Source organism: Narcine bancroftii, chromosome 8 (genome assembly GCF_036971445.1).
Source record: "Narcine bancroftii isolate sNarBan1 chromosome 8, sNarBan1.hap1, whole genome shotgun sequence".
Taxonomy (NCBI): domain Eukaryota; kingdom Metazoa; phylum Chordata; class Chondrichthyes; order Torpediniformes; family Narcinidae; genus Narcine; species Narcine bancroftii.
The window spans coordinates 8,782,553-8,807,544 of record NC_091476.1 but is presented as its reverse complement, the minus strand read 5'-3'; the positions used below and the strand labels follow the sequence as shown (position 1 = coordinate 8,807,544).

The following is a 24,992-nucleotide window of genomic DNA, read 5'->3' as shown; positions in this document are numbered from 1 at the left end:
CACTTATTCTGCATAATGCAGACCAAAATTGAATTTCACAGCTGGTGTTGAGAATGTAGAAAAACCTATTAGTACTGAGCTCTCTGTACACTAGTGAGGCATGGATCTCAGTTCCACGAATTAATGGTCGAGCATGGTGTTGAAATTAGGAAAGTGTGCACAAACTAAAATTGTCTCTGATTGCTCTGGAGTGATTCATTGAAAGTGCATTAAAAAATATCAATTATTTTTGAAATAGGACAGTTTGTTTTGCAATTATTAGCTTGTGACTGAAACAAAACTATTTTCAAACTCCATAAGCTTGCATCTAAAAATGTAGCTACTTAATCATTCATTCTGCACTCTTATTTCCTGCATTGAAAACATTGGTAAATATTCTTAAAGTCGACAGTTTCTTACTGTGAACGTATTTCTCCCAGCTGCAGCACGGTACCGTCCTGAAATCACTGCAGTGCTCATCCTCTGTCATTTTGTTGGTACCTTAATGATCCTTGGTATTATTTCATTTTCCAGTGTTTAAATGTTTACACAGGATGTGTTCCCTCAACGTGAATGTGATTGAGGGATTTGTCATTTCTGAAGCTACCTCAAACTTTTGGATTAAATTTACATTCCTTCAGAATTCTTTCCGGCAGTAAATTGCTGAGTGCCAGCTCTGTTGTTTAAACAAAATGGCAGCCATTGTATGCACAAGTCCTATAGATAACATTGATAAATGACTAGTTAATGGTGTTAGTCTGGAGATAACTATTGGGGAAACAATAATATTCTTTCTCACTTCCAGAAGCTATTGTCAGGATTTCAATTTGACCTTCCAAAAGCAGTCAACCATGGCAGTCATTCACTCAGAATTACAGCATTGCATTGGGCTAGATTTTTTTCCAAAAATAGACATTATTCACAATAAAAAAAATTTTTAAAAAGAATGCCATTCAAATTCATTTCACACCCATAGTATCAATCATCTCTATACATTCCCATCAATGCTAGATTTTGTTCAATTCTTCCCGGATGGATTTGAGAGAAATTGACTGACATTCCATAATAGTACTGAAGGTAGAGAAATGAGTATCACTTTTCATAAGCTGTAACTGGGTATCATGTGGAAATAAATAAGTGGGATACAAAGCTAGAATTGTTATTTTCCTGTAAACAATTTGAAGTAAGTATCCACATTTCAGATTCATTGTTTTAGTAACAAGCTTTTTTAAGGAATCACCTTGCAAAAAAAAATCCAGAAAGTAATATCAATAATTTGGTATAAATTGAGGATCCCACAAATGAACAATTTTTATCGGGAGTGTTCAGCATATGAGTGGTTTACGTGCGTTTTTGAAACTTTTCAAAACCTTTTAATAAATGGGTTTTTTTTCTGTTTTCTGCAGGTACCATAGTGAAAAGATGACACTGAGTTACTCCGAGTATCTAGCTCACCGTCAGCACCACCACTACCAGAATGGCATTGCACACCCTCTACCACCATACAACCATTATTCCTGACAATGACTTGCATGACCAATCACTTGACCTTTCAGCAGACCTCTTCCCTGGGGACCCTTCCCCTTCCTGGTCTAGCTATCTCTATTACTGTACCATTTTATGATGATCGTTTCCGTTGCCATAGTGACATACAGCAGTTTTGTTGATGTCACTATGGCAACGGATGGTAATGCCTCATCATTAAGAATCATTCTATTTTTGTCCACACTTTTTTAAAAAATCCAATGAAGTTGTTACATTTTGGTTTTTTGCATTCCTAAAATTTCTTGCATCTGTGAATGAATGGAAGGAGAGTTGATATGATATAGCTAGTCTGTTCTGCACTCCAAATTACAAGAACAGGACTTTCCAGGTGACTTGTGTGTTCTTGGGCTTCATCTCTTCATTGAGCAGATAAAATCCTTGTGTTAGTTTCCTTTTAAGTCAACTCCAATGCTCTTATGTGAGTTGTTTTAAATAATCATTATTGTTGCTTTTGATTTGCATCAAATTCTTTGTACCAATCATTTTAGTAGAAAGCACTTTTAAATTTTTTGGTTTAAAATGCATTCAATTGGCAATTGGAAAACATTGGATCGGTCATGATTGTGAGAGTATCAGCCGCTTGTGCTCAGCTTAACACTTTGGTTCTGTTAGTTATTAAACCAATGTGTATGCTGACAACAACTGGATGCCAACACTTTAATGTTTAATGCCAGTGACCAGCTTAATTTCTCCCCAGATATAAAAAAGGGCTAAATTGAATTACTCAGATATCATATCAAACTTGTGTGAAGAGACTATTCATGATCAAAATCTTCCTCCAAACCATCGGTGGTTGAATATCTATTGGGCTTATTTTCCAGATGGAGGGTAATTGTATGCCTTGGATTTGCTGACCTTTGAATATAGCTTCCTCGGTTTTATTTTTCCTTGTGGGAAAAGTTATTTTTTTCTTTAATGTATCATGAGCCTGGTGCAGAATTATCTGATTTTTGTTTTCTTCTTCCAAGGAACTGTTTAGTTAAATTTTACCATAATTAGATTTATGGTTTAAAATCTGATTACACATCACTAACATAACATTGTGAAAGCATTCTGGTATTTTACACCTCTGACCACTTGTTTTCTTCTTTCCCCCCCCCCCCCCCCCATGAACAAGGGGAAAATGCTCTTTGTCCAGTTTTTAATTGAATAATTTACCTTCAAAAACCAACAATTTATATGCACTAGATACTCCTCTTGGAGTAACTTTTTTTAATTGCTGAAAATAATGTCTTGTTTTGGAATTTCTTTACTTGTAAACAATTATAGCCATTACATTCATCTACAATATCACAAAATCTGTGATTTATCAACTTTTTTGATTTGGCAGTACAGAAAACTGGTAAACTTTTAAAATGTAACTGAATTAGTAGAAGCAGGGCTATATTTGCTTCAAGGAAATTCTAAACATTAATTCAACCTTTTCCAATAATTCTTTGATTCTACTACATGTAGGCCTTTGAATAAAACAAATGGGGTTTGAGTTGAGTTTAATTATAATTGATTAACACTAACAATTTTCTATGTTCAGAACTTCAGTGATTGCATTTGTCAGTGTGAGGATTCGTAATTATACTGGAAAGGAAAATATTAAGGCTAAGTGACTGAACTGTCATGGTGCTATAACTCAGGGAAGCATTAAAATGCAGAGTATTTTATGCAACCTGGGGCTGCCAACACATTTTATAAACACAAGAATTTGCTCAGGCACTTATTGTTAGCGATAGAGATTTAAATTAGTAGAGATTATTATGTGGCAAGTTTTCTAAGTAAGGTGAACTTTTTGAAGAACAGGATCTGATCAGATGTGGGGGAAAAAACAGGAAATGTGAAGTAGGACCTTCCATTTTCTGCTCTTTGTTGTGGATATCCAGCTTTTGGATGAACTGATGAGTTATTTTAGTTTCCAGTTCTCATGAAATGGACGATTTCAAACCGGTTACATGTCTGGAATTTAAGAACGTAGTGTTATGTACTGAGCCTTAGGTTTGTCTGTTTTCCTTTTAAGTAAAAACAAATGAATTTGTATTACTTCAGGGAAAAAGGTCACAGACAACTATCTTAATTCAAAAGTTTAGATTTGGCATGACTAGGATTATTCTTGGTATTAAAAGATTAGGTTCAGCTGTTACATTTTCTACTCATTAAAACACAATTGAAACAAATCAATTTGAGGACCACAGCTAAAGAAGTATATATATATATATATATATATATATGTGTGTGTGTATGATATATATATATATATAAAATCATTCTTGTATTCCACAAAGGTGCATTTGAGCTTGAATGTGACTTTTTTTTTAAGTATTTTTAAGATTTGGCTTTATTATTGAAGATCATCTAAGCTCCAAAGACCCAGTGGTAAAAATCTGTCTCCATCTGATTTCACTTTGGTAAACTGCAAGTCAACCATGAATTCTGCTTTGGAATAAACACACAATGCTGGAAAAACTCAGCAGGTCAAACCGTGTATATAGCAAAGGTAAAGATACATCACCAACATTTTGGGCTTGAGCCCTTCATCAAAATTCTTCTTCGGAACCTTCCTAAATAGAGCTTCAGACTTTAAACAGCAAGACTTTCAGACAGTGAAAGAAGCTTAGTCTTTGTGCTTGACTCCTTCCATTACTCACAGTGAAAGAATTTGAAGGGTTGCACGTCTACAGTAACCCCCAAAGCATTTATTTGAATTTCACTTGTGTTGCCTTAATTTTGACACAAATAGCACAAAACTGAACAATCTTGGCTGCCAAGTGGAACTTAGTTTACTGAATTTCTCTGAACATCATGTCTATCATCTCGGCTTGCTCATCCTGTCCCAGAACTCACTAGTTATGGGGAGTGGGTGAGGGAGGGAGGGGGGAGAAAAAAATGGTGCTATACGACTCTGAATAGGTCACGTGACTGGTCATGCTGACTCCGAGATCACTTCGGAATAATCTTGATATATGCAGATATTATAAAAAGTTTATTACCAGTGTAATAATGAAGAAAACAAATCTATAAAATCCTGTAGCCTTGCAAGGACAAGGTCAGCAATACTTCCCTGCATGGCGTGGTGGAATGGGACATATCTCGTCGTGTGTAGCTATAGGAACATGACAGTGTGTCCATGCTGGTCAATTTTTTTTCCCTTGAGAAAATGAATAAACTGAAGCATTAGATATTTAATAATTTTATGGGGCTGTTACATTAAATGCCACCTCTTAAACATTCACTTTTTATATACTGTTGTACAGTAGAGGTTACATCGTGTTGTTGTTCAGACTGAACCAAAGATGCCTCCAGCCATGATCTAATGCTGCTGTGAATTAAGCCTGCTTTCCGGTTCTTCAAGGCTACTGCAGGAGATTTTAATAATTTGTTTTTTATTTTTGTACAATTTGTAACTGGTTTTGCTAGTAGTATTGATTCAATTAAGTTTAATTTGAAAATTCTCACTGAGCACTGTTGAACATTGATGACTGGTGACTTTGCCAGACGGTGGCTGTATCAAAGAAGCCCACTTGTGTGCCTCTCAGACCTAAGGGTTTCTTTAATCTGTATCTTGGAGACCAGCAGGAAATCTTTATACAAAGACGTGTTTAATTATTTTTGCCATTGTTGTTTGAACTCTTGTTTCTTAATTTTACTCTAGACCCAGTTTCTGCACTGGTTGTCAATCGCACTGAGAGAGCGAGAGAGTTGTTTCAAACTTTTCTAACACATGTATGACAGTTTTTGTACATTGAAGTCAATTCTTTTCAGAATTTTTGGATCTAGTTTCTAAGTTATTTTAGTGTTTTTTTTATATGTTAAAGATGAAATGAGCTAACACTGTCACCAGCAGGCTGATTTACCTACTGATTTACAGTGATGCTGGGATAACAGCTACCTGGTGTAGCTTGTACCCAAAAATGTTTTCATTGTTTGTAATTGTTGAATAATGGCACCGCAGTATATGTGAAGAACTCCCTTTCATTATGACTAGATCCTCTACCACATTTTTTAAAAAATTACAATTAGTAGTGTTATGATTGTTGAAATGGGCATTTATAGTATGGTTGTAAGTCAGTGTGGGGGGGGGTCTTTATTATAAAATGATCAATGGGTCTGTGAGACATGGATTGTGGAACAATGTAGTAGTTTTAACACTATTGTTACATTTTAAACCATTTACCCAATAAAATATTAATAATTAATTGGTCTCATGTTGGTACACAGGATTAAATGAGTGCTTCACGTGCCTATGTATATTATACTAGTATGGACAGATTCAAGAAAAATCTCACAATATTGTGGGTTTAGAGGGTTAGCAATGCAATTTTTGATAGAATGGAATTTATTTTTAAATATTATACAATAGGTGACGGTGGAGGTAGCAGGCACTGAAATTATTTCCACTCGTTGGGAGAGATACCACTTCACAAAGTATGAACAGTACTAGTGGATCTAATGGACTTCCAGCAAAGGGAGACTGCCTACCAATGCTCCGTGAAGGGAATCCACCTACAGTCAGAACAACCTGAATGCTGGGATCTACAGAAATCTGCAGTGAATTTTTCTAAAAAAAAATTATTGGAGGGGATGATGAATCTATAAGGATATTTAGTGAAATATGTGGGGCATTTTCCCACAATTTTTTTATCAATAAAATGCCAATAAAAGCACATACAAGCATCATTTAATTATGACTTTTATTCATGATTTCTTAACTGAACTTTACATGTTTCTTCCTCAGTGACATGTGTTGACTCAAAATACATTTGTGGTGGTGTCGAACTTGATTCGTAAGTTACCTTTAATTCTGAGCGTAGACTGTTTTGAGATGAATAGACTATCTGGGTCCCAAGTTATCTTGAGTAGAAAACTAGAAGTATGACAAATCGGAGAGCAACATTTCTAAAGCTTGTTCCTGTGCTGTTCTATGTTCTAATTGCTGCTTCACCTGGAAGGACTGTTTGGGTCTTGGATTGTGGAAATCGAACAGATGAAACGTGAGGCGTTGTATTTTCTACAGTTACATAAGTGCTATGAGAGGGAAGGTCCAAACCAGCTTTGAGATGAACAGTCCACTGGGTTATCCAGAGGGTCGTTCTGCAGACACTGTAATTGGAGTAAAACGCAAAAATGCTAGAGGAACTCAGCAGGTCTCAAACCATGTATAGGAGGTAAAGGTTATATAACCGATGTTTCAGTAAACAATTCATGTGCCAATTATAGATGTCAGCAAGATAAATGAGCAGTGATTCTGGGTGGGTCTGAATTTTAAAGGATGGAATTTCAGCTGAAGTCTATGTGGGAGATGCTTGAGCTGCAAAACATTTGCTCAGGAAAACCATTTGTCTGTGGATGCATTTTTTGGTTATTATTTTTAAAGATACAAGAGAAATTAGAAACAAATGAGAATAAATAATGGGGAGAAGCAAACCAAGAACTCCCACAGTGCAGAGAATTTCAACTGCTATTCCTGGAAGAGAAATGGCTGGGAATTGCATGATCAACGGAATTTTTTTTTAAACTAGAAAATACTCAATGCTCAGCTGATCAGGCAAAATCTGTGAAAGAAATATACAATTTTCAGCTTGAAAACCCTTCTTCAAAACAGAATTTTTAAAAAGGTCTCAGAGAAGATGTTGGGGCGGAAAAGAGTAAATAGGGCAAAGAAGGAAGTCGCGAGGGTTGATGTGGGGATAAGTAGCAGTCAACTCTACAACTCTAACTCTGCCCCCTCTCCCCCCCCCCCCCATACATGGTTGGGGTCCCCCTTTAATTCCTCATTCAGGTGGTGGTACAATGTCAGGTGACGTTAACGTTTCTGTGACCAAGCTCTTCACAATGAAGCTCACATTTCTCGGACTTGCAACTTAGTCACCTTAATCTAGAACTGTACTCTAAATGTGGGAAGACCGAAGACATTCTCTTCCTTGGTCAAACGTATGATTCTTTCACAGAGTGATCAAAGAGTGACAAGCAACTTTCTTGCAATCTTGCATCCAACCTTCAGATTTATTGTCAGTGCATATATAACCCTAATTCTTTTTCCTGCAGGTGAAGCAGAATTGCCACTTCTCGGTATTGCAAAAAAAATTTGAACTCAACCTAAACGTGTAAACTAATAATGAATTGTAAACAAACTATGCCATACGGGGGGGTGGAAGTGAAAGAGTCCTTAAATGAGTCCCTGATTGAGTTAATCTTTGAGGAGTCTGATGGTGGAGGGGTAGCAGCGTGGTGTGAATCTTGTGGCACCTATACCTCTTTCCTGATGGTAGCAGAAAGAACAGAGGGTGTGGTGGATGGTGTGGATCCTTGATGATTGCTGCTGTTCTCTGATGGCATTGATCCCTGTAGATGGGCTCAATGGTGGGGAGGGTTTTGCCTGTGACGTCCAGGGCTCTGTCCACTCCCTTTTGCAGGGACTTGCATTCGGGGGCATTGGTGTCCCCAGACCAGACTGATGCAGTCGGTCAGCACACTTTCCACCACACATCTGTAGAAACCTGCCAGGGTTTCACAGATTTACCACCCTCTGGCTGAAGAAATTCCTATGCATCTCTTGTTCTCGTTCTATTGCAAATTCATATCATCTCCATTATCATTCACCTCCATAAAAATTCTGGTTCAGTTAATCAAAATTATCCTTTGTTTTACTTCTAAACTCAACTCATCCATTGCTCAGCTTTCTCCTTTCTTACCTTCATCCATCCAGTATCCCCAACCACTTATGCTGCCTAACTCCTGGTTGACTATCTGAAAATGTCTTATTTGGACTTTAAAAGGTTTTGCCTTTTTCCCTATTTGTATAACCTGCTGCAAATTCCTAATTTCTTCACCCTCCAGTTTTGGCCTTTGGAGAATCCTTGATTTTATTCATTGTACTACTGACAGCTATACTTTCAGTGGCTGAAGCTCCAACCCAAGAAGCATAGACTTCATTAAGACCATAAGAGAGAGGAGCATTAATAGGCCATTCACCCCATAACCTTTGATGCCCTGGCTAAACAAGTAGCTATCAATCTCTGCCTTAAATACACCCAATGACCCAGCCTTCACAACTGCCAGTGGCAACAAATTCCACAGAATTATTACCCTCTAGGGCTGAAGAAATTCCTACACTTCTGTTCTAAGTAGACATCCTTTAATCCTGAAGTTGACTTCATTTGTCCTTTATGGTTTTCACACAGTAATAAAGTAAAACTTCTGTTTTTTTAAAAAAAAATTGTACTTACCTCCAGAGTGGCCATTTACGTGGGAAGCACTTTTATACTGCCTTCCTGTGTTGCAGAGTTTGTCGGAGAGTAAACGTGGGTGGACGTCGTATTCATTAGCCTGAGGTCAATTTACACTGAATGTAATGTAAAAATGTGTAAGTGGAAAAATTACGGGATGGAACTTAGCAAATAAATTCCATCACAACATTTTTATACTAACAGCAGATTTTCTGCTCAGTGGCTGTAAAAATGCCTCTCAACTCTTACCATGGGAAGCAATCTTTCTACATCTGCTGTCCATGACTTTCAACATTCAAAATGTTTCAATGAGATCCCTCCTCATTCTCCAAAATTCCCATGAATACAGGCCAAGTGCTGTCAAATGCTCCTCCTTCATTTCTCTAATCATCCTAGTGAACCACCTTTGAATCTTACCAATGTCAGTTGATCCTTTCTTAAATGAGGAGCCTAAAATTGCTCACAATGCTCCACATGAGGTCTCACCCGTGCCTTGTAGAGCATCAACATCCCATCCCTGCTCTTGTATTCTATTCCTCTTGAAATGAATGCCAGCATTACATCTGCTGCCTTCACCACCGTCTCAACCTGCAAGTTTACCTTCAGGCTGTCCTATGAGGACTCCCAGGTCCCTTTGCATCTGCATATCTTCAATTTTCTCCTCATTTAAAAAAAAATTTGCTTGTTTATTTTTTCTACCAAATACATGACTATACTTTCCGTCATTATATTTCATTTGCCACTTCTCTGCCCATTCTCCTAATCCGTCCAAGTCTTCTTGCAGCCTCCGTGATTCCTCTACACTACCTGCTTATCCACCTACCTTGGTATCATCTGCAAACTTGGCCACAAAGCCATTCATTCTATAATCCAGATCATTAATAGACAACCTAAAAAGAAGTGGCTCCAACACCAACCCTTGTGGACACCACAAGCAACAGTCAGCCATTCAGAATATGATCCTTGTCCTCCAACTCTGCTTAATGTCAAATTTGCTATTTCCATCAAATAGAAAAAGGTAAATATTATAATACAGTACTGTTATTTGTAAGTTCATGATCTTTTCAATTTTTCTTAAACTATACTGAAAGCTCATCATTTTCAGGGGTCTTGGTGTGAATGTGGTGAAAAGAAGAAAATTTAATCCTTCGAAGTCTGTACTTGGGAAGAAGGGTTATAATTTCTCTTTTTGCCATCCTGCCATACTAATTTTTTTTCCTGGGGAATAATCAGGCAAAATTCTTCGACAATGAGATGGAAGCTGAACTCACTGTCATCTCCTCTCAACACAGCCTTCCTCTTCCCACCCTCCCTTCTCATTTTGACCACAAGGCCAGGCTTTAATTCCAGAGACCTGACAGCCATGGCTTGTCCCTGACAGTTAGTCCTCCAACATCACAAACATTTCTACGACTGATTCCACCTGCATTGAATTCACCCATCGTTATTGAATGAAGTTCTACCGAGACCAATGCCTGAAGAGGGCGCACAAAATCAGTGAACCGGTGTGGACTCGAAAGGCCAACATGTCCTGTTTCCGCTCCATAAATGGTTACATGGTTATAGTAAGTACATATTTTCCATTGTGAAACTCCATTGTTGGAACAGCACATTTCAAAATATGCAGTAAAGAGACAGTAGAAATGTGAAACGTCAGAATCATCTTCTCTCTATGAGCACAGGTTCATTCACAAAACTGAATGATGTATAATGCATAACATTTTGAAAGAAAATGCAAGTATTTGTACTGTGGAAACTTAGCTGGAGTTTGATGACATCAAATAACAAGACACTTCTAGGTGAAAATGCACAACTTTTATTAAACCATTTTCTATAAACATACAAAGCAACTAGAAATATCAGGCTTGTGATAAAAATTCCTCTGACAATAACTTAAAATTCACTACAGTCTTAATTTTTCATGACACAGCTTGAAGTAATTTTCTTTTATGAATAGCAAACCTCACTTAAAATAAGTGACATTCTCCAGAACTAGGTACAAACTCCCTTTTTCCCTTTGTTTAGTAGTTCCAATATTTCACCTGAGGTTTTGCATTAAAACATTTTTTAGTTGAAATACACACACCTGATCAAAACCTCAAGAGTCTCAGATGCCCCAATGAAAAACAAGTCTGGAAAAAAAACAAACCTCAATTTTAAATATTAAACTGCAGTATTCTTGTCATTGTGAGTTTTTTTTTGATGGCCCCTTAAAATTACAAGAAGTAAAATGGAAAGTGCTAAAAATAAATATCAGTAAGACATTCATCTATAACTGGCCAGATGGTTCCAAACAGTTCCTTGTCTCCCTGAGTTGGAATATCAATATGACTGAAAGGTTTGCAGATATTTTTAAGAAGGCCACATGATCTTGAAGCTATTAAGCAACTTTACAAGGCATCTTTTCAAAACCTGGAACCAAGTAAAGCTTCACTTCTGAGGATCCTTTTATGTCCAAGTCATAATCTCAACACTGTTTTGTTTGTGGAGCTAGTTGACCTCAGCAAAAATGGCTTGCTCAAAGTTCCAGCTTTGTTGCATCTTTAATGTTAACAGGAGAGATCTCACTGTATACTTGGAATATCTTCACATTGCACTTAAACCATGAAAAGGCAATGTAAAATAACCCATTTTATGAAATGTATCCAAAAGACAAGTCTATTCGAACATTCATTCAAAAACTGTGGATTTTATCTTCCTACTCATCATTTGCACCATTAAAATCTTAAGCAGAACAAAAAAGAAATATACATGTGTCTTTTGACTTCTCAATTAATTTAGTTATTCAAAAGCTCAACAATTTCTAATTAAGCCCCTACTTCACAAGCAATAGTTGCAAACAGCATAAATATTCCTAACATCCAGTTGATTTTTTAAAAACCGGAATCTAGATTAACTACGTAATTAACCATTAGGAAGGCATAGATTCCAGAGTTCAACTTTCTCCTATGCAAATCCATTTTTCGCAAGAAGAGGAATTGCTGTATGGGAGAGGATTTAAGTAAAGGTTGGTCAGTCGCTCCAGGGTTTAAAAGTGAAGTAATTCAAACAGACAAGATTCTGAGGGAAATCTAAATGAAGTGGTCATTCTGGAGAACTGCAGAATTGGGAGACAGCCTCAAGTTTGGCCATTTTGGATTGAGGCCAGGTAAAATTTATACGGAGAGATGTAATTCTAGAGTGCATTGGTGTTCAATCGTTGAGAATATTCAAAGCTGGTGTCAATAAATTTTTCTACATTAAGGAAACCAACAAGGTGATCAAGAAGGGAAGTAAAGTTGAGGTAAAGGACCAGTTATTTTTATTGAACGGTGAAGTAAGCTGAAGGAACCAGAAGGCCGATCCATACTTAAGTTGCCGATGCTGCATATGAAGCAGACACGAGTCTGCTGGAGGAACTGGGTAGGTTAAGCAGCATCGTTGGGAGATATTTCAGGTCAGAATCCTTCATCAAGGCAGGATTTTTTTTTAAATAACATTTTCCCAATGTAGGTAAATTATAAAGTAGTACGAGGAATGACTATGGTTTCAATATTTTTGCACCTTTCCCTTCTAATAACCATAAGCTCAGTTAAGAACTTGTTGGGTCTCTGAGTGTGAGGATACGATTTTAACTGCAGAAGGCACCTTTGTGCTTTCATCTTTATACTCTATAGAGCACGGTAAGCTGCGAAGAATCACCCCTCTATTTTTCTCTTCCTAGCCTGGGTTTGGGAGTGTCAGTTGTAAATGTATTAACGTGGTGTAAACAGCACAGACCAGTCATAGGTATGAGATTGTTTGGTGTGCAGATCATCGATGAAAGCAAATGAAGCTTTCACTCACCAGCCATTGGAGAAAAAATGTAATTATTTTCTGTAAGTATCTATTCATCAACAAACCAGTGTCAGAAAGTTAAGGCGACTCGATCTTAGTCTGGTGTGAACATCACAGGCTTTGGGCAGTTGCTTTCTCAGTAATTCAAGTGAATTGTAGCAATAAAATCCTACCTGAAGAAAAGGGAAGGCACAGTTTCATCCAGCAACACGCTTTCTTCCACTGAACTACTGCACAGTTTCGTCCAGCAACACACTTTCTTCCACTGAACTACTGCAAGGCAGCATTAACCAGAGAAATATTTACATGATGAAGGTTACATAGTGGGAAGAGGAGAGAAAGTTAAAGCACCAAAGACTATTTTAATACAATTTACAGACCGAATGAGCAAAAAAAACCTCTATTATTAAAATCATTAGTAGGGGCAAGAGTTTGATCATTAGTATAACACACAAATATCAATGTACTCCCCAACAAATGGCTTCCAAATGAACGATCTGTTTGTTATGCAGAAACAAGTAAACTTTTGCACGGATGTCAAATAAAATCAATAGGAAATGTCTTGTACAAATGAAAGGGAATGGGATACAGGTTGACTTTCATTCCTGCATCTTCAAGCTATGAAACCAATTACAATTGGAATTATTCACCTAACAATGGAAATTGGGCTCATTTTTCTACAGATTGTACTTGTTCATTTGGAGCAGTAGTGAAATTATAGAAATACGATTTGCAGGAAGCCAAATTAAAACCTTCAAACTCTACATGAATGCCTTGCAATGAGATTGATACGATTTGCAGCAGGTAGCCGATCAGATGCACAAGAAATGAGTTACTCGAACACATCAAATACTGATTATAACTCAGCCACGTCGCCTTTAGACTAGTACTTGCTCAAAAAAAATCAACAGAGAGACAAACCTTTTCATGGTCAAAATGACATTCCATCAGTGCATTAGGAATGTTTAAATTATGAATGAAAGCTTTTACTGGCTTAAACCTATTGAAAGACCTCTCCTGTTACTATAGCAGGAAATTGATTTAAGATTTGGAAAAAGTTCACTCAACTCCAAGCTACATTTTTTCTTGTATGACTAGGATGTACAGCCAGATACAAGCCACCTTAGGTACTTTCAAATTTTTGATAACACACAAAGCACAAGTAACCATCACAATTAAGCTAAAATTAATAAAATATCAATTTTTACATGGAAGAATTAAATGCAGTAACACCTTCCGAATCATCTTTTTTTATACACAGAGCATTTACTTCCGATGATTAATCTTGGCAAAGGAAATCATGTGACAATGACTCTGCTCATCACATCTTTTTAGTTGTGCAAGACCAACATCAACAAATTAAAACTGGGCACCAAAAGGCAGATACAATATCTTCATGTACACACTTCCTTTTTTTGTTGTGACATTTCCCAGGTTGGTGCCCCAAGTCCATTAAGGGCAATCAGCAAACTGTCCACGCATGACCTTGACAAGGATGCAATCAACAGAACACATCACTTGTAAATTTTTAAAAATCTCAGTGATGGAACAAGCTGGAAAGCAAAATGCTGAGCGACTCCAGACAGTTTTTCTCAATTATACTTAAGTAAACTGGCCTCCTCCATTCAATTGTCCAGAAAAAAAGTTAATGCATATAAACACTATTAATTTTTCATCTATATTATTTACAAGTTAGAACAGATGTGGTCTATTTGTTTTAAAAGCACACCCAAAGCATTTGGGTGGGAGACCAGTAAGGGGAAGTATCTGGCCCAGCACTTTCCTCTGTCTTTTGCTACAACTTGTTTTGTATGACAATAATATCCCTTTCTGAACTTGATGGATCTGAAATATTGTATCTCTGTTGTAGGGTCTTTTCCAATTCTTTTCTGAAAAAGGTATAAAACTATTTCAGATAAAGATCCCTTACTGCCACTCTAGAACCATTGACTGCAGCCAACAATTTTCCTAAATCTATGTTTTAGAATCTCCTTTCATCTTAATTGAACATTTGCCTCAACAATGTACGTTGCAAGAGAAGATTTACTGCAATATTTCAAACAAATTTCTTGAGTGGCAGCTTGACCATGTCCACCATATACTTGCAGGCAGGAGCAGTGACATAGAACAGGAGAGTGACCAGCTTTCCGTGTGTCACTGTCATCAGTGTTTGATGTCCTGATGCCCAGATCCGATACCAGGAGCTGTAGAATGGGTCTGATACCGCAGGACAAAGCATGTTGTTCAGGTTAACTTCCGTGACCTTAAAAATATAACAAATTGTCAAATTTTGCAGATAAACTGTCCTCAAGGGACTGTGGATCATTTCACTGATGTAAATAAAATGTAGTGAAATATTAATTTGTTTGAGGAGCAGGAAGCAGAGAATGCAAAAGACTGGGGCGTCACAAACATAGCCAGGACCATTACAGGCTCCGACCTCACATTCAGTGAAGACATCTGTGTGAAGCACTGCCTCAAGAAAGCAGCCAACATCATAAAGGATCCTATCACCCTGGTCACAACCTCTTCTCGCTGCTGCCTTCGGAAAGAATATACGGAAACCTGAAGTCCAGCCCCTCCAGGTTTAAGAACAGTTTCATTTCAACGGCTATCAGGCTCTTGAACCTCCCCTTTCTATATCAATCGTGAATTACTACGACAACACAAAAAGTCCTAATGACACCATTGAACTTTTTTTTGTTATTATTGATCTATCTTTTGTCTTTATCTCTTTTTAAATTTATATATAGGGTCATTCAACATGGAAACGGGTCCTTTGGCCCAACTTGCCCACACCAATCAATATGTCCCACCCACACTAGTCCTGCCTACCTGTTGGCCTTTGAGGTCTTTGCACTTGAAATCAGAGCTCCTTTTGGGGAATGGGAGCTTCAACACAATAATTGCCCTTTCTGCAAAACACTGACACAAAAACAAGCAATCCCAACCACTGCTACGTCCCTGCATCTACTCAGCTAAAAATAGTTCCAATCTAAAGCCTGCTTTCTTAATTTATATTCTATTATTCCACCTAGTAGTTAGAAGCTTTGAAAATCTAAAGATCCTACCAATTAACAATGAATCACAGTAAAAAGCCTAAATAAACCTACCTTCACATTTACTGAGAAATTCAAAATTAAATCCTTGATTAGGGTTTTCAGATATGCATCATGTACACAAATATATATATATATATATCTAAACACTATAAATAATCTTTAGATTGCTTCATCTCGCAATATCAGTGGGTGCATGCACTATAAACTTGAATGAAATTCTAAAACAACTTGTGATAGAATATTTACAAGTTACCGCATCAGTGCTCAGACATTATTTGAGTCAACCAATAAAGTTCTTCAGTATAATCACAGTTTTGCAAAAAGAACAGCTAATTTGCAGACAGCAACAAGTCATCAGTCAACTACTTTAGTAATCCTGAGACAGTAGGTACATCTTTCCTGCTTTCCTTCAAATTAACAAAATAGGTATAATGGCCACCAGAAACTGTCCACTGTCTATTGTGAATGGGTGAGTAGTAGAATCTAGGTAATGATGGAATATGGAGAGATTTAAAATATGGAATGAGTGTAACTGGAAAAGTAAAACACGTGCACTTTTTGAAAGGGAATAATGCCATGTGACATTTGCACAAAGGAGATCAAGCATTGGTAAAGGTTATTCAGAGCTGCGGTGAAGCCCATGCCTTAGTCCCTGTTTCAAGGTTCAAAGTTTCAGAAAAAGAATGAAGAGTCTTAATGGAAAATGGAATTAAATTCTAGAAGTTTGAAATTCATAAGTTCTAAATGACATCATTTATTCAAACCTATTTTGGAGAGGTATGGGGGTGCAAAAGTGTCTCCTAAATGGATGGCCACAATCTTTGTCTTAACTTATATCCTTATTCCAATCACCAATCAAATTTCAAGTCTCCAGACTGAAAACAGGAATGCTTTTAAATAATTTCCCTCTGTGCCCTGAAACCTCTCAACTATTTCACTGCAGCACCCAATTAAATACCAGAATCTTACTTGACAACCACAATCTTAATTTTAATATTTAAAGATAAGGTTGTAGCAGCCTGCATCTTGTGCCAACATTGGAAATGGCCGTCGAACCAGACAACCGGCAAGACCTCGCTTGGGCTGAGATGCCAGTTTCCATTGGCTGGCAATGGAATGGTGAATCTGGCCAATCACTGCTGGCAGATCCCAGGGGGCCCCAATCAGGGCCTAGATGCTGAAACCAACCAATCGGCGGCCGGATCACTCAAGCCACGCCCCGGTGGTGACGAGGCCGAGCTCACTTTTAAAAGGCAGAGCTGCCCCTGAATAAACCCAGTGTCAAATACACGACCGGCGTGCATGTCTTCTTTCCACTGCAAGTTTCGAGCTACAGGCCAGGAGCTATAACTGTGAGCTATAACCTGGCTGTAGCAGTAGTGACTCTTCTTGAGTCAGGAGATGCAAGTTTTTGACCCATCTGAGTTCAACATAAATTTAGATGGAAAACAGTGTATCGCTGAAGAAATGCTTCAGACTTTGACCCTCTGCCGATCCATCGTAGTCAATTTTACAGAATCTGGAGAAAGAGTTATAACCTAGCTGTCAGAAGTCCCTCAAATAACTCCACCATTAACTGGATATTTGTATTACTGCGAGGCCCTCATCTAAGTGTAACTTGTAATTTGATTCTGCACAAAAGTTTCAATGTGTCTCCGGGAGATGAAAATGCTTTTTTAAATAAATACAAAATATTCTTTTCACTGCAAGGCTGCCTGAAACACCTTATATTTCAGTTAACTTGCATTAAAAACAATGCTACGATTTTGCAGATCATTGGATTAACAGTCAGGATATAATGATATCCAACTTCCCATATAAATAAGGAATATGCTAAACATGAAACACTCCTTACAATCAGCACAGTATTGTCACACTGTGAGCCAAGTACAAAGTTATTAAATATTTAATGTAATTGATAAAACATGGTGCAGAGGTATTATTGCTTAGGGGGGGGGTCTATAGAACCAATTTGCAAAGATCACTATAAAACTCAACATAGAATGCAAGGAATCATTCCGTTTTCCTTGTACTATCTGACAAAGAAGCACAGTAAGGAAACTGGCCCCTCTCCCAACTGTGCTACTGACATTTTGTCCTTCTGGCTAACTGGCTCTATAATTCCTTGCTTTCCATCTCACAGTCTTTTAAATAGCAGAGGCTGGTGTTTAATTTTCCAATCTAAAGAAATGGTTCTCCAATTAAAAGAACTTTGGTTACAAGCTCTACAGTGTTCTCTGCTACTTCCATTATGACAAAGTAAAACAAATCAAAGAAGAAAAGGTCGGTGTTCTCAATGTCTCAGCTCGGGCTTAACTGCTTCGTTCGCAGAAGCAAGTGGAAGTTATGTCTCAGTCACATCATAGTAAATGCTTGAAAACCACTATTTTAATCGTACCTCATTGACTCATTATGTGCATGGTTTCCTAACTCCAAATAAAATATTTCAGTAACAATTGGGTCTAGAGCAGTGATTCTCAACCTTCCCTTCCCACTCACATCCCACCTTAAGCAATCCCTTACTAATCATGTGTTAACATTTTGCAAATGGTTAGAGCATAAGGCCTCCTTTCAAGTTCTTGAATGGGTTGTGAGATCTAAAGAATATTTATTTTATTTATGGATATTTGTCTTCCATATGTAATGTTTGTCTGTATGTGTTTTATGTCTGGTTGTGTGTCTGCGTGTTTTTCACTGAAGACTGGAGAACGCTGTTTTGTCAGGCGCTTGTGCAATCGGACTTTTTGAAATTTAAAATTGAACTTGTAACTTAAATGCACTTGTAAATAGATCTCGAAGTATATCAGTGAAAACCTCCCAAGCCTGGAAACTTTGTGTCCTCTATGTTATCTCGATGACCGTGTTAACATCATCACACAATTTAAAACAAAATTATTTCATATTTCCTTTAGATATAGCGGCCATTTGGCCTTTAAAGTCAATGCTGGCTCTTGGAGCACACCCACAGTCCCCTTCCTTCAATGGGCTCTCTGCAACCAACATTCTCCGAGATTTACCCAAGAACTTCCGAATTCTTCAACTACCCTCCTTCACTAATTGGCTATTGAAAAAGCTCCTCGCCCGTCAACCTGCACATTTTTAGGATTTTGGAGGAAACCGGATCCACCAACACTTTCAATGGGAGAATGGGCAAACTCCACTCTGACAGGACTCAAGACCAGGATCGATCCAAGTTCCTGGAAGCTGTGCGCTGCCAATGCGATTTGCTATGCCCCTGTGCAAATGTCCTGTGTGCACCCTTCATGTATAAACTGATAAGTAATGAATTTGGTATCCTATTGGCAAGGTTCAGAAAATTTAACATAAAAAGTTCTTTGTTTCTTCATATAATGGGGATCTCCCACAACCTCTTTTCACATTCCATCGTTGTCTCATCTTTTCTTAATCTTCCCCCACCCCCCCCCCCCCATCTATCTCACAACCCTTCTGTAGCACAGACACACACAGTCTCCATTTCAAGATCAGAATTCAACTCTTACTCTTCATTTCAATACCTCTGCTTTTTTTTGTGGACCCTCATTCTCTTTCCCCTGGCTTGTGAGTTAGACTTCTCTCTAAATTGGCAATATTTGTCACTATATCCTGCCCTTATTGTAAGTGGAAAATGCTCAGGAGGAATATCAGTTGTACTGAAAATCAATCCTTTTTTTAAAATTATGAATTATTAATGAGCTCATTTCTGCTGCGGGACCACATTGCAGTGATTCCAGAATTATTAATTAAATAATATATTGCTCATGAGTAGGTAACTCACAGCAAGCACATCAATTTAGTCAAATCTTCAATGGCATTTTTTTTTAAAGTCATCATAAGAATATTTTTGAGACGAGGGAAAGTTTGGTGTTAGAACCTGCCGCATGGGACAATGAAATAAAACAATTTTTGGTCTCAATTGCAGTCCAATAGCTGATCAGAAATTTCACACAAATGCCTGGAAACAGAGGAATGTTTCAATCGCTTGTTTATTTCTGACTCGAACTCCTGGTTTGAAAGTTACCTTTGGTCTGCAACCTAACCCAGACATTGCTCTCGCTCTCCTACTTACCAGGCCTGTTTTCCCCTCTTTTCCTGTTCCAGTAAAGGATCATTGACTGTTGTTTCTCTCCCAACTGATACCATCTGACCTATTGTGCAGCTCCAGCCTTTTCTGTTTTATGTTAATAATTGTTCAACATGTATTTTTGGAAGGAAACTGGGACAAGGATTAAATATAATCAAAACCTATCTGATTTGATGGTATCTAGTGGATTTGCTGGGCCCCAAGTGGATCGGCTGGGCCCCAAGTGGAATTTCCTAGGTGACAACAATTCAGGAACATATTGCACTGAAAGATACATCTTTGTGATGAACAGGAACATCAGCTTTTGCTCTACTCACCAATCCGAGAATCTGCAAAATGGTAAAATGATAGAAGAATAGAAGCCCAGTAGCAAGAAGGGCCCACCAGAAATCACCCAATGGTTCAGGTTGGTACACACCTGGAAAAAAATGTAAAGATGAATTATTTCATTAAAATATCTCATTCACTGGCCAACATTTCATTTCTCACCGTACAGGGGATTGCATCAGCAGTTGAATTTATCCAAAGTCAATCTCGCTGTTAACTTCATGCTTGCATTAATACACTGGTGTTCCCAGGGACACATCCGAATTAGAGTTTATTGTCGTCACAAAATTTGTTGTTTTGTAGCAGCAGAGCAAACATTGCCATAAATTATATTTTTTAAAAATAAATTAATTAGTGCAAAAAGAAGAGAAAGTGAGGTCATTAGTGCCTGTGGTCCATTCAGGAATCTGATGGCAGAGGGGAAGAAGCTGTCCTTTTGCTCATCTTTTCCCGACGATATCAGAGAGAAGAGGGCATGGCCTAGGTGCTGGGGGTCCTTGAGGATAGAGGCTGCTTTCTTAAGTCACCGCCTCTTGTAGATGTCCTCAATGCCCTGAAGGCTGGTGCCCGTGATGTTGCCAACTGAGTTCACAACCGTTTGTAGACTTTTGCTGTCCTGTGCATAAATACCTTCATACTAGAGAGTGATGCAACCAGTTAAGAATGCTCTCTACCATACACGTACCAAGACAAACAACAGCTCTGGCTGGAAGGTCACCAACCTGGAGAAAGATCCACTTTGATCTACCCAAAACATGATGTTCTTCCAGAGTAAGAAGCTGTCCATGAGCGAACACTGCCAACTGGCACGCTCCTAGGTGCTGGAGTATGTGCCAAAGGATGTAATGAAGATCAGTACAGACACCACTAAAGGATTGTAGGGAAAGACCAGTTTTAGGGTGCTCCTGCCACTGTTCATGGAGGGGTTGAGTTCTCTAACAATTCATGGGTGTGTTGCTTAAAGAAAAAAAACATGAGTGGCTTTGAGACATTGCAAATAAAATATATTAATCTGATGGCACAATGAATGTAAAGAAACACATACTGATTATATTGCATTTCCTGTATATGTATTTTTATGAATAAAGTATATTTGTGAAAAATAAACTGCCATTGTTTACACTGAGTGCTGCAGACTGGCACTCCATGAGGTGAGAGACCAACTGAAGTTGGATGCAGCCACTGGGGGGTGGGGGGGGAGGGAGGGAAGAGTACCACAGGATCTTTCTCATCCTACGCACCATGGAATCTGCATTAAAACCCAATGAACGTCAATGACAACTCATCTCACATTATGGAGTAACTGAAATATATGACGTGGTGAAAATGTTCACTTATTAAATACATTTCGATTTTTTATGAATAAAGTTTATTTTCACATTTTAAAAAGTCCATACATTGTACTCAGCAGGCCTCTCATCACTTTACAGGAGTTTCATGGAAAGTCAAAATAATCTCTCCAAGCAGTAATTTTATCCAAACGCACATGAATTGTACTTCCACTGGCAGAATACTAGAACTGTACAGGGAGTTACTGGGATCAACACAATTGGAAATCACAACACCAGTCTTTACAATGGTTACATTTTCTTCCATCTTTTCGTGTGCGTAATAATCTACACCATTTCCATTGCTTCATGGCCGAATTATTCTTGGAGGTGGACATCGCTGAGCCATGTTATTTTCTGATCCTTCCTTGTTAAGAACGAAAGGCCACCCAATCCCAGCTGCCTGCCTTGCTGTTCACAGGAAGACTCATTGGCCTCAGCTCCAATATCCTGCCTGTTTCCGGTGGGGAATTTCAAATTCATGAACCTTCCCATCTTCATCTTAATTAATGTCTCCTAACCTGAAATAATGCCTTCAGTCTTGGAGTGCCTAATCTGTCGAGCCAGTTCTAGACAAACTACATTATTATCCCTCTTCCTAGAGGATCCTTATCCATGAGAACATTAATTAATCCTGTGTCTTTACACATGAACAGACAGTGAAAGAAAACAGCAAGTCTTGTTACTCACTGCAAGAAGGGAAATAGCATTCTCAAAGCAAAAAGGCCAGTCTTGGGTCCAGACCGAGCCAAAGATTTTACAGTCCAAGCACTTGGAAACAGTTTTGCTGTTAGGCAGAGGTGCTGACGTTAAATGAAGGGTGGTGATCACATAACTTAAATCTGTTATCTGCCAACCTACTTCTAAAGTGTCAGAGGCTTACAACCAGAAATATCTCAATGCTGCTGCCAAGGAGATCAAGGTCGAATCCGGATAGTTGACGGGTTCTCCTGGTTGCTGATCTTCATCCTTGCGGAGGCCAAGGAAGTTGACAGCTGGTGCCCAGGTGTGTTATTAGAAATCTTACTGTAAAGGTTTTATTTTGAACTGCAGAAAATAAATAGAGGGAAAACAATGTTCTAAGAAACGGTGCTGAATGCACTCAGTGAATTTGTCACCAAGGCTACCATTGCCAATTTGGCTTCTCCAATGCATTTGAAGGGAAACATCACTTTGGAACCACCTTGCCGATCACCATGCCAACATGCCATGCCGATGTATTTCGAGTTGTTGCTGTATTTCATCTATCTTGTTCCATGTGCTGTGGGCATTTAGAAAAAAAACCTTTAAGTTTGTATGTTTTACCATTTTTCTCCCCTCCTACTCTTTGTGCATGTTTTTTTCTTTATTCTTACACTGATAATCATTTTACTAACAATTTGTCCTTGCCCTTCAACTGGATAGATTTTCTCTCAACACGAGCCTCATTGTTTCTCCTAACTATTTAGAAATCCTCAAGTGGAGGATCGTTAACCCCCCCCCCCCCCCCCCCAATTATGCTCAATGTCATGTTTAAATTTCGAGAGGATTTGACACTCAATTTCCAATTTGAATTCAAATTTTCAAACATTTTTTAATTACTTTATAATCTTTGATTTGTTATGAAGGTAGACCTGTTGACTAATGAGGTCATTTATCCGTCTGATAAGAATTCTGCCTTTTTTCGGCCAAACAGCTTCTTTCTTGGGAGTGGTTTTAGATTTTTTTTTATAAAATATCAATACAATATAATCTGTTTGATTAAAATGTAGGTTATCTTGGATGAAATTGTATGATTTAAGTGTAATGTACTTTTTTTAAACAGATTATCCGGATGTGAAATTTCAATGTAAATAAAAATAACGAAAAGAAGAATTCCTCAAGTTATTCAATTTACCAAGATACTGGATGAAGGCTACGTCAAGTGAAGCCCAACTTAAATGGAATAACTTGCTCTTTCCTCAGGATCCGTGCCATTCCCCTAAAATAAAATCAAAACTCAATCACACTATACCATTTTTTTAAAACTCTTTCACTTTTATGGATTTGAGCTTCATGGACAAGGCCCACCCTTCATTGTCCTTAAACAGTGTCTTGCCTGATCATTTGAGGGAATTTAAAAGCCAAACACATTGATGAGATCAAGCCAGGTAAGGACAGTAGATCTCCTCTTGTGAAGGACATTTATGAATTTCTAACAATAAGTAACTTTGGTGTAATTATTCCCAATGACTAGTTTTCAATTAAACTCCAGATTATTAACTTAAGTTTCACAACTAACATAATGAGATTTGAACTCTGGTCTTTGGATTGTTAGTTGAGGTTCAATAACTTATTGCTGCCCTACCTTTGTGCCCATATCAAAGGTGTGATGGGCTTAGTCCCCGAATTGCAATAGCTTGCACAGTAATGTGGCTCTCACAATCACACTAGCTACCAAGCATTAGGACTTTGATTCAGATGAAGTCCATATCAGGACAAAGTTTGGCTTGAAGGCTACCATATAGTTGATCACTTGGTCTTTTTCAGCAGTAACTGTGGTACAACTGGGAAATATCCTCAAATGAGGTGCATAACTTTATACTTCAGTATAAGGGCATTAAAGGTTACGGAGAGAAGGCGGGGACGGGGTACTGAACTTTAAGGTCAGCCATGATCTCGTTGAATGGCGGAGCAGGCTCGAAGGGTCGAATGACCTACTCCTGCTCCTATCTTCCATATTTCTTTGTTTCTATACTGTGCATCCTATAAATAGTACTGTGTTCCTGTGATGAGTGTATAACTTAAAGGCAGAGATATCAGTCAAAAAGATTGTTCTGTCCTGAATGATGGAGAGATATGAAGATGCCTAAAATGCACTGTACATCGAAGTATTCAACATGCAGCGACCTTGTTTTTTTTCTGCTATTTATTCATTTTTTAGGATCCAATATTTTAGTTCCAACCTTACGAGTCCGGACCCTTTTCTCTCTGTGTCACAAATCATCCATTTTTATAGGCAAGAGCTGCTGGATTTGATGATAAAAGTGTTGGCTTGTAGAATTGCATTCAATTATGATTTTAAGATTAAAACTGACAACTACGTGCACCAGGTTTCAATCAGTTGAAGTGCAGGGAAACTACAAATTATGTGAATTCATACATGCATCAGTAAATGAAGCCTTGCTGGATTTACATCATGACTTAATTTGCAACTGCTAGCAGAAATAAAAATTTAATCAAATTCTATTTTTTTTTGCATTTATATCCTTTATTTATAACAAAAACTTGTAACCTTCTTAATTGTTCTATGAAAAGTCTAAGTAACATTCTAAGTGGTTTATTCTTAACAAAATATTAGTATAAAAGTTAACATGGCTTAACAATATTTAAGGTTGTTCAACAACATTCAACGTCTTTATGATGCTAAACAATGTTCAAAAATCTTTAATCTTCTTTTAGGATGCTTAACGGTTGCTTGAACGTTGTTCAATGTTATTAAATGGTCAACAGACATTGTCGACACCAAATTCACCCTCCTCAGATCTCCAGCTGACCACTCGCGCAGGTGAACCTATAATTAAACTCTCAACCGTGCATGCACAACCAAGCTCCCCCAGCACCGCAAACGGTGCCAGCCTTTGCGCATTTATTTTCATTTTAAATTAATTTCAATAAGATT

The 24,992-nt window shown here is 37.9% G+C and overlaps 1 protein-coding gene across 5 annotated transcripts in view; it reads right to left on the bottom strand.

The window, feature by feature from the left end:
* Nucleotides 1-6,211: 6,211 nt before the first annotated feature.
* The window catches only part of LOC138740337 (transmembrane protein 164), a 96,068-nt gene continuing 77,287 nt past the window's right edge, over nt 6,212-24,992 (bottom strand). For 3 of the 5 annotated variants that reach the window (XM_069892848.1, XM_069892847.1, XM_069892846.1), the window contains 2 exons: nt 20,015-20,115; nt 10,532-14,817 (listed from right to left, as the gene is read on the bottom strand). In XM_069892848.1, coding sequence (XP_069748949.1) covers nt 14,611-14,817; nt 20,015-20,115 — 308 coding nt within the window. In that variant the 3' untranslated portion in view covers nt 10,532-14,610. Of the gene's footprint in view, nt 6,613-8,738; nt 8,855-10,531; nt 14,818-20,014; nt 20,116-24,992 lie in introns of those variants that run through there. The other 2 variants (XR_011342839.1, XR_011342840.1) reach the window with 2 other exon arrangements.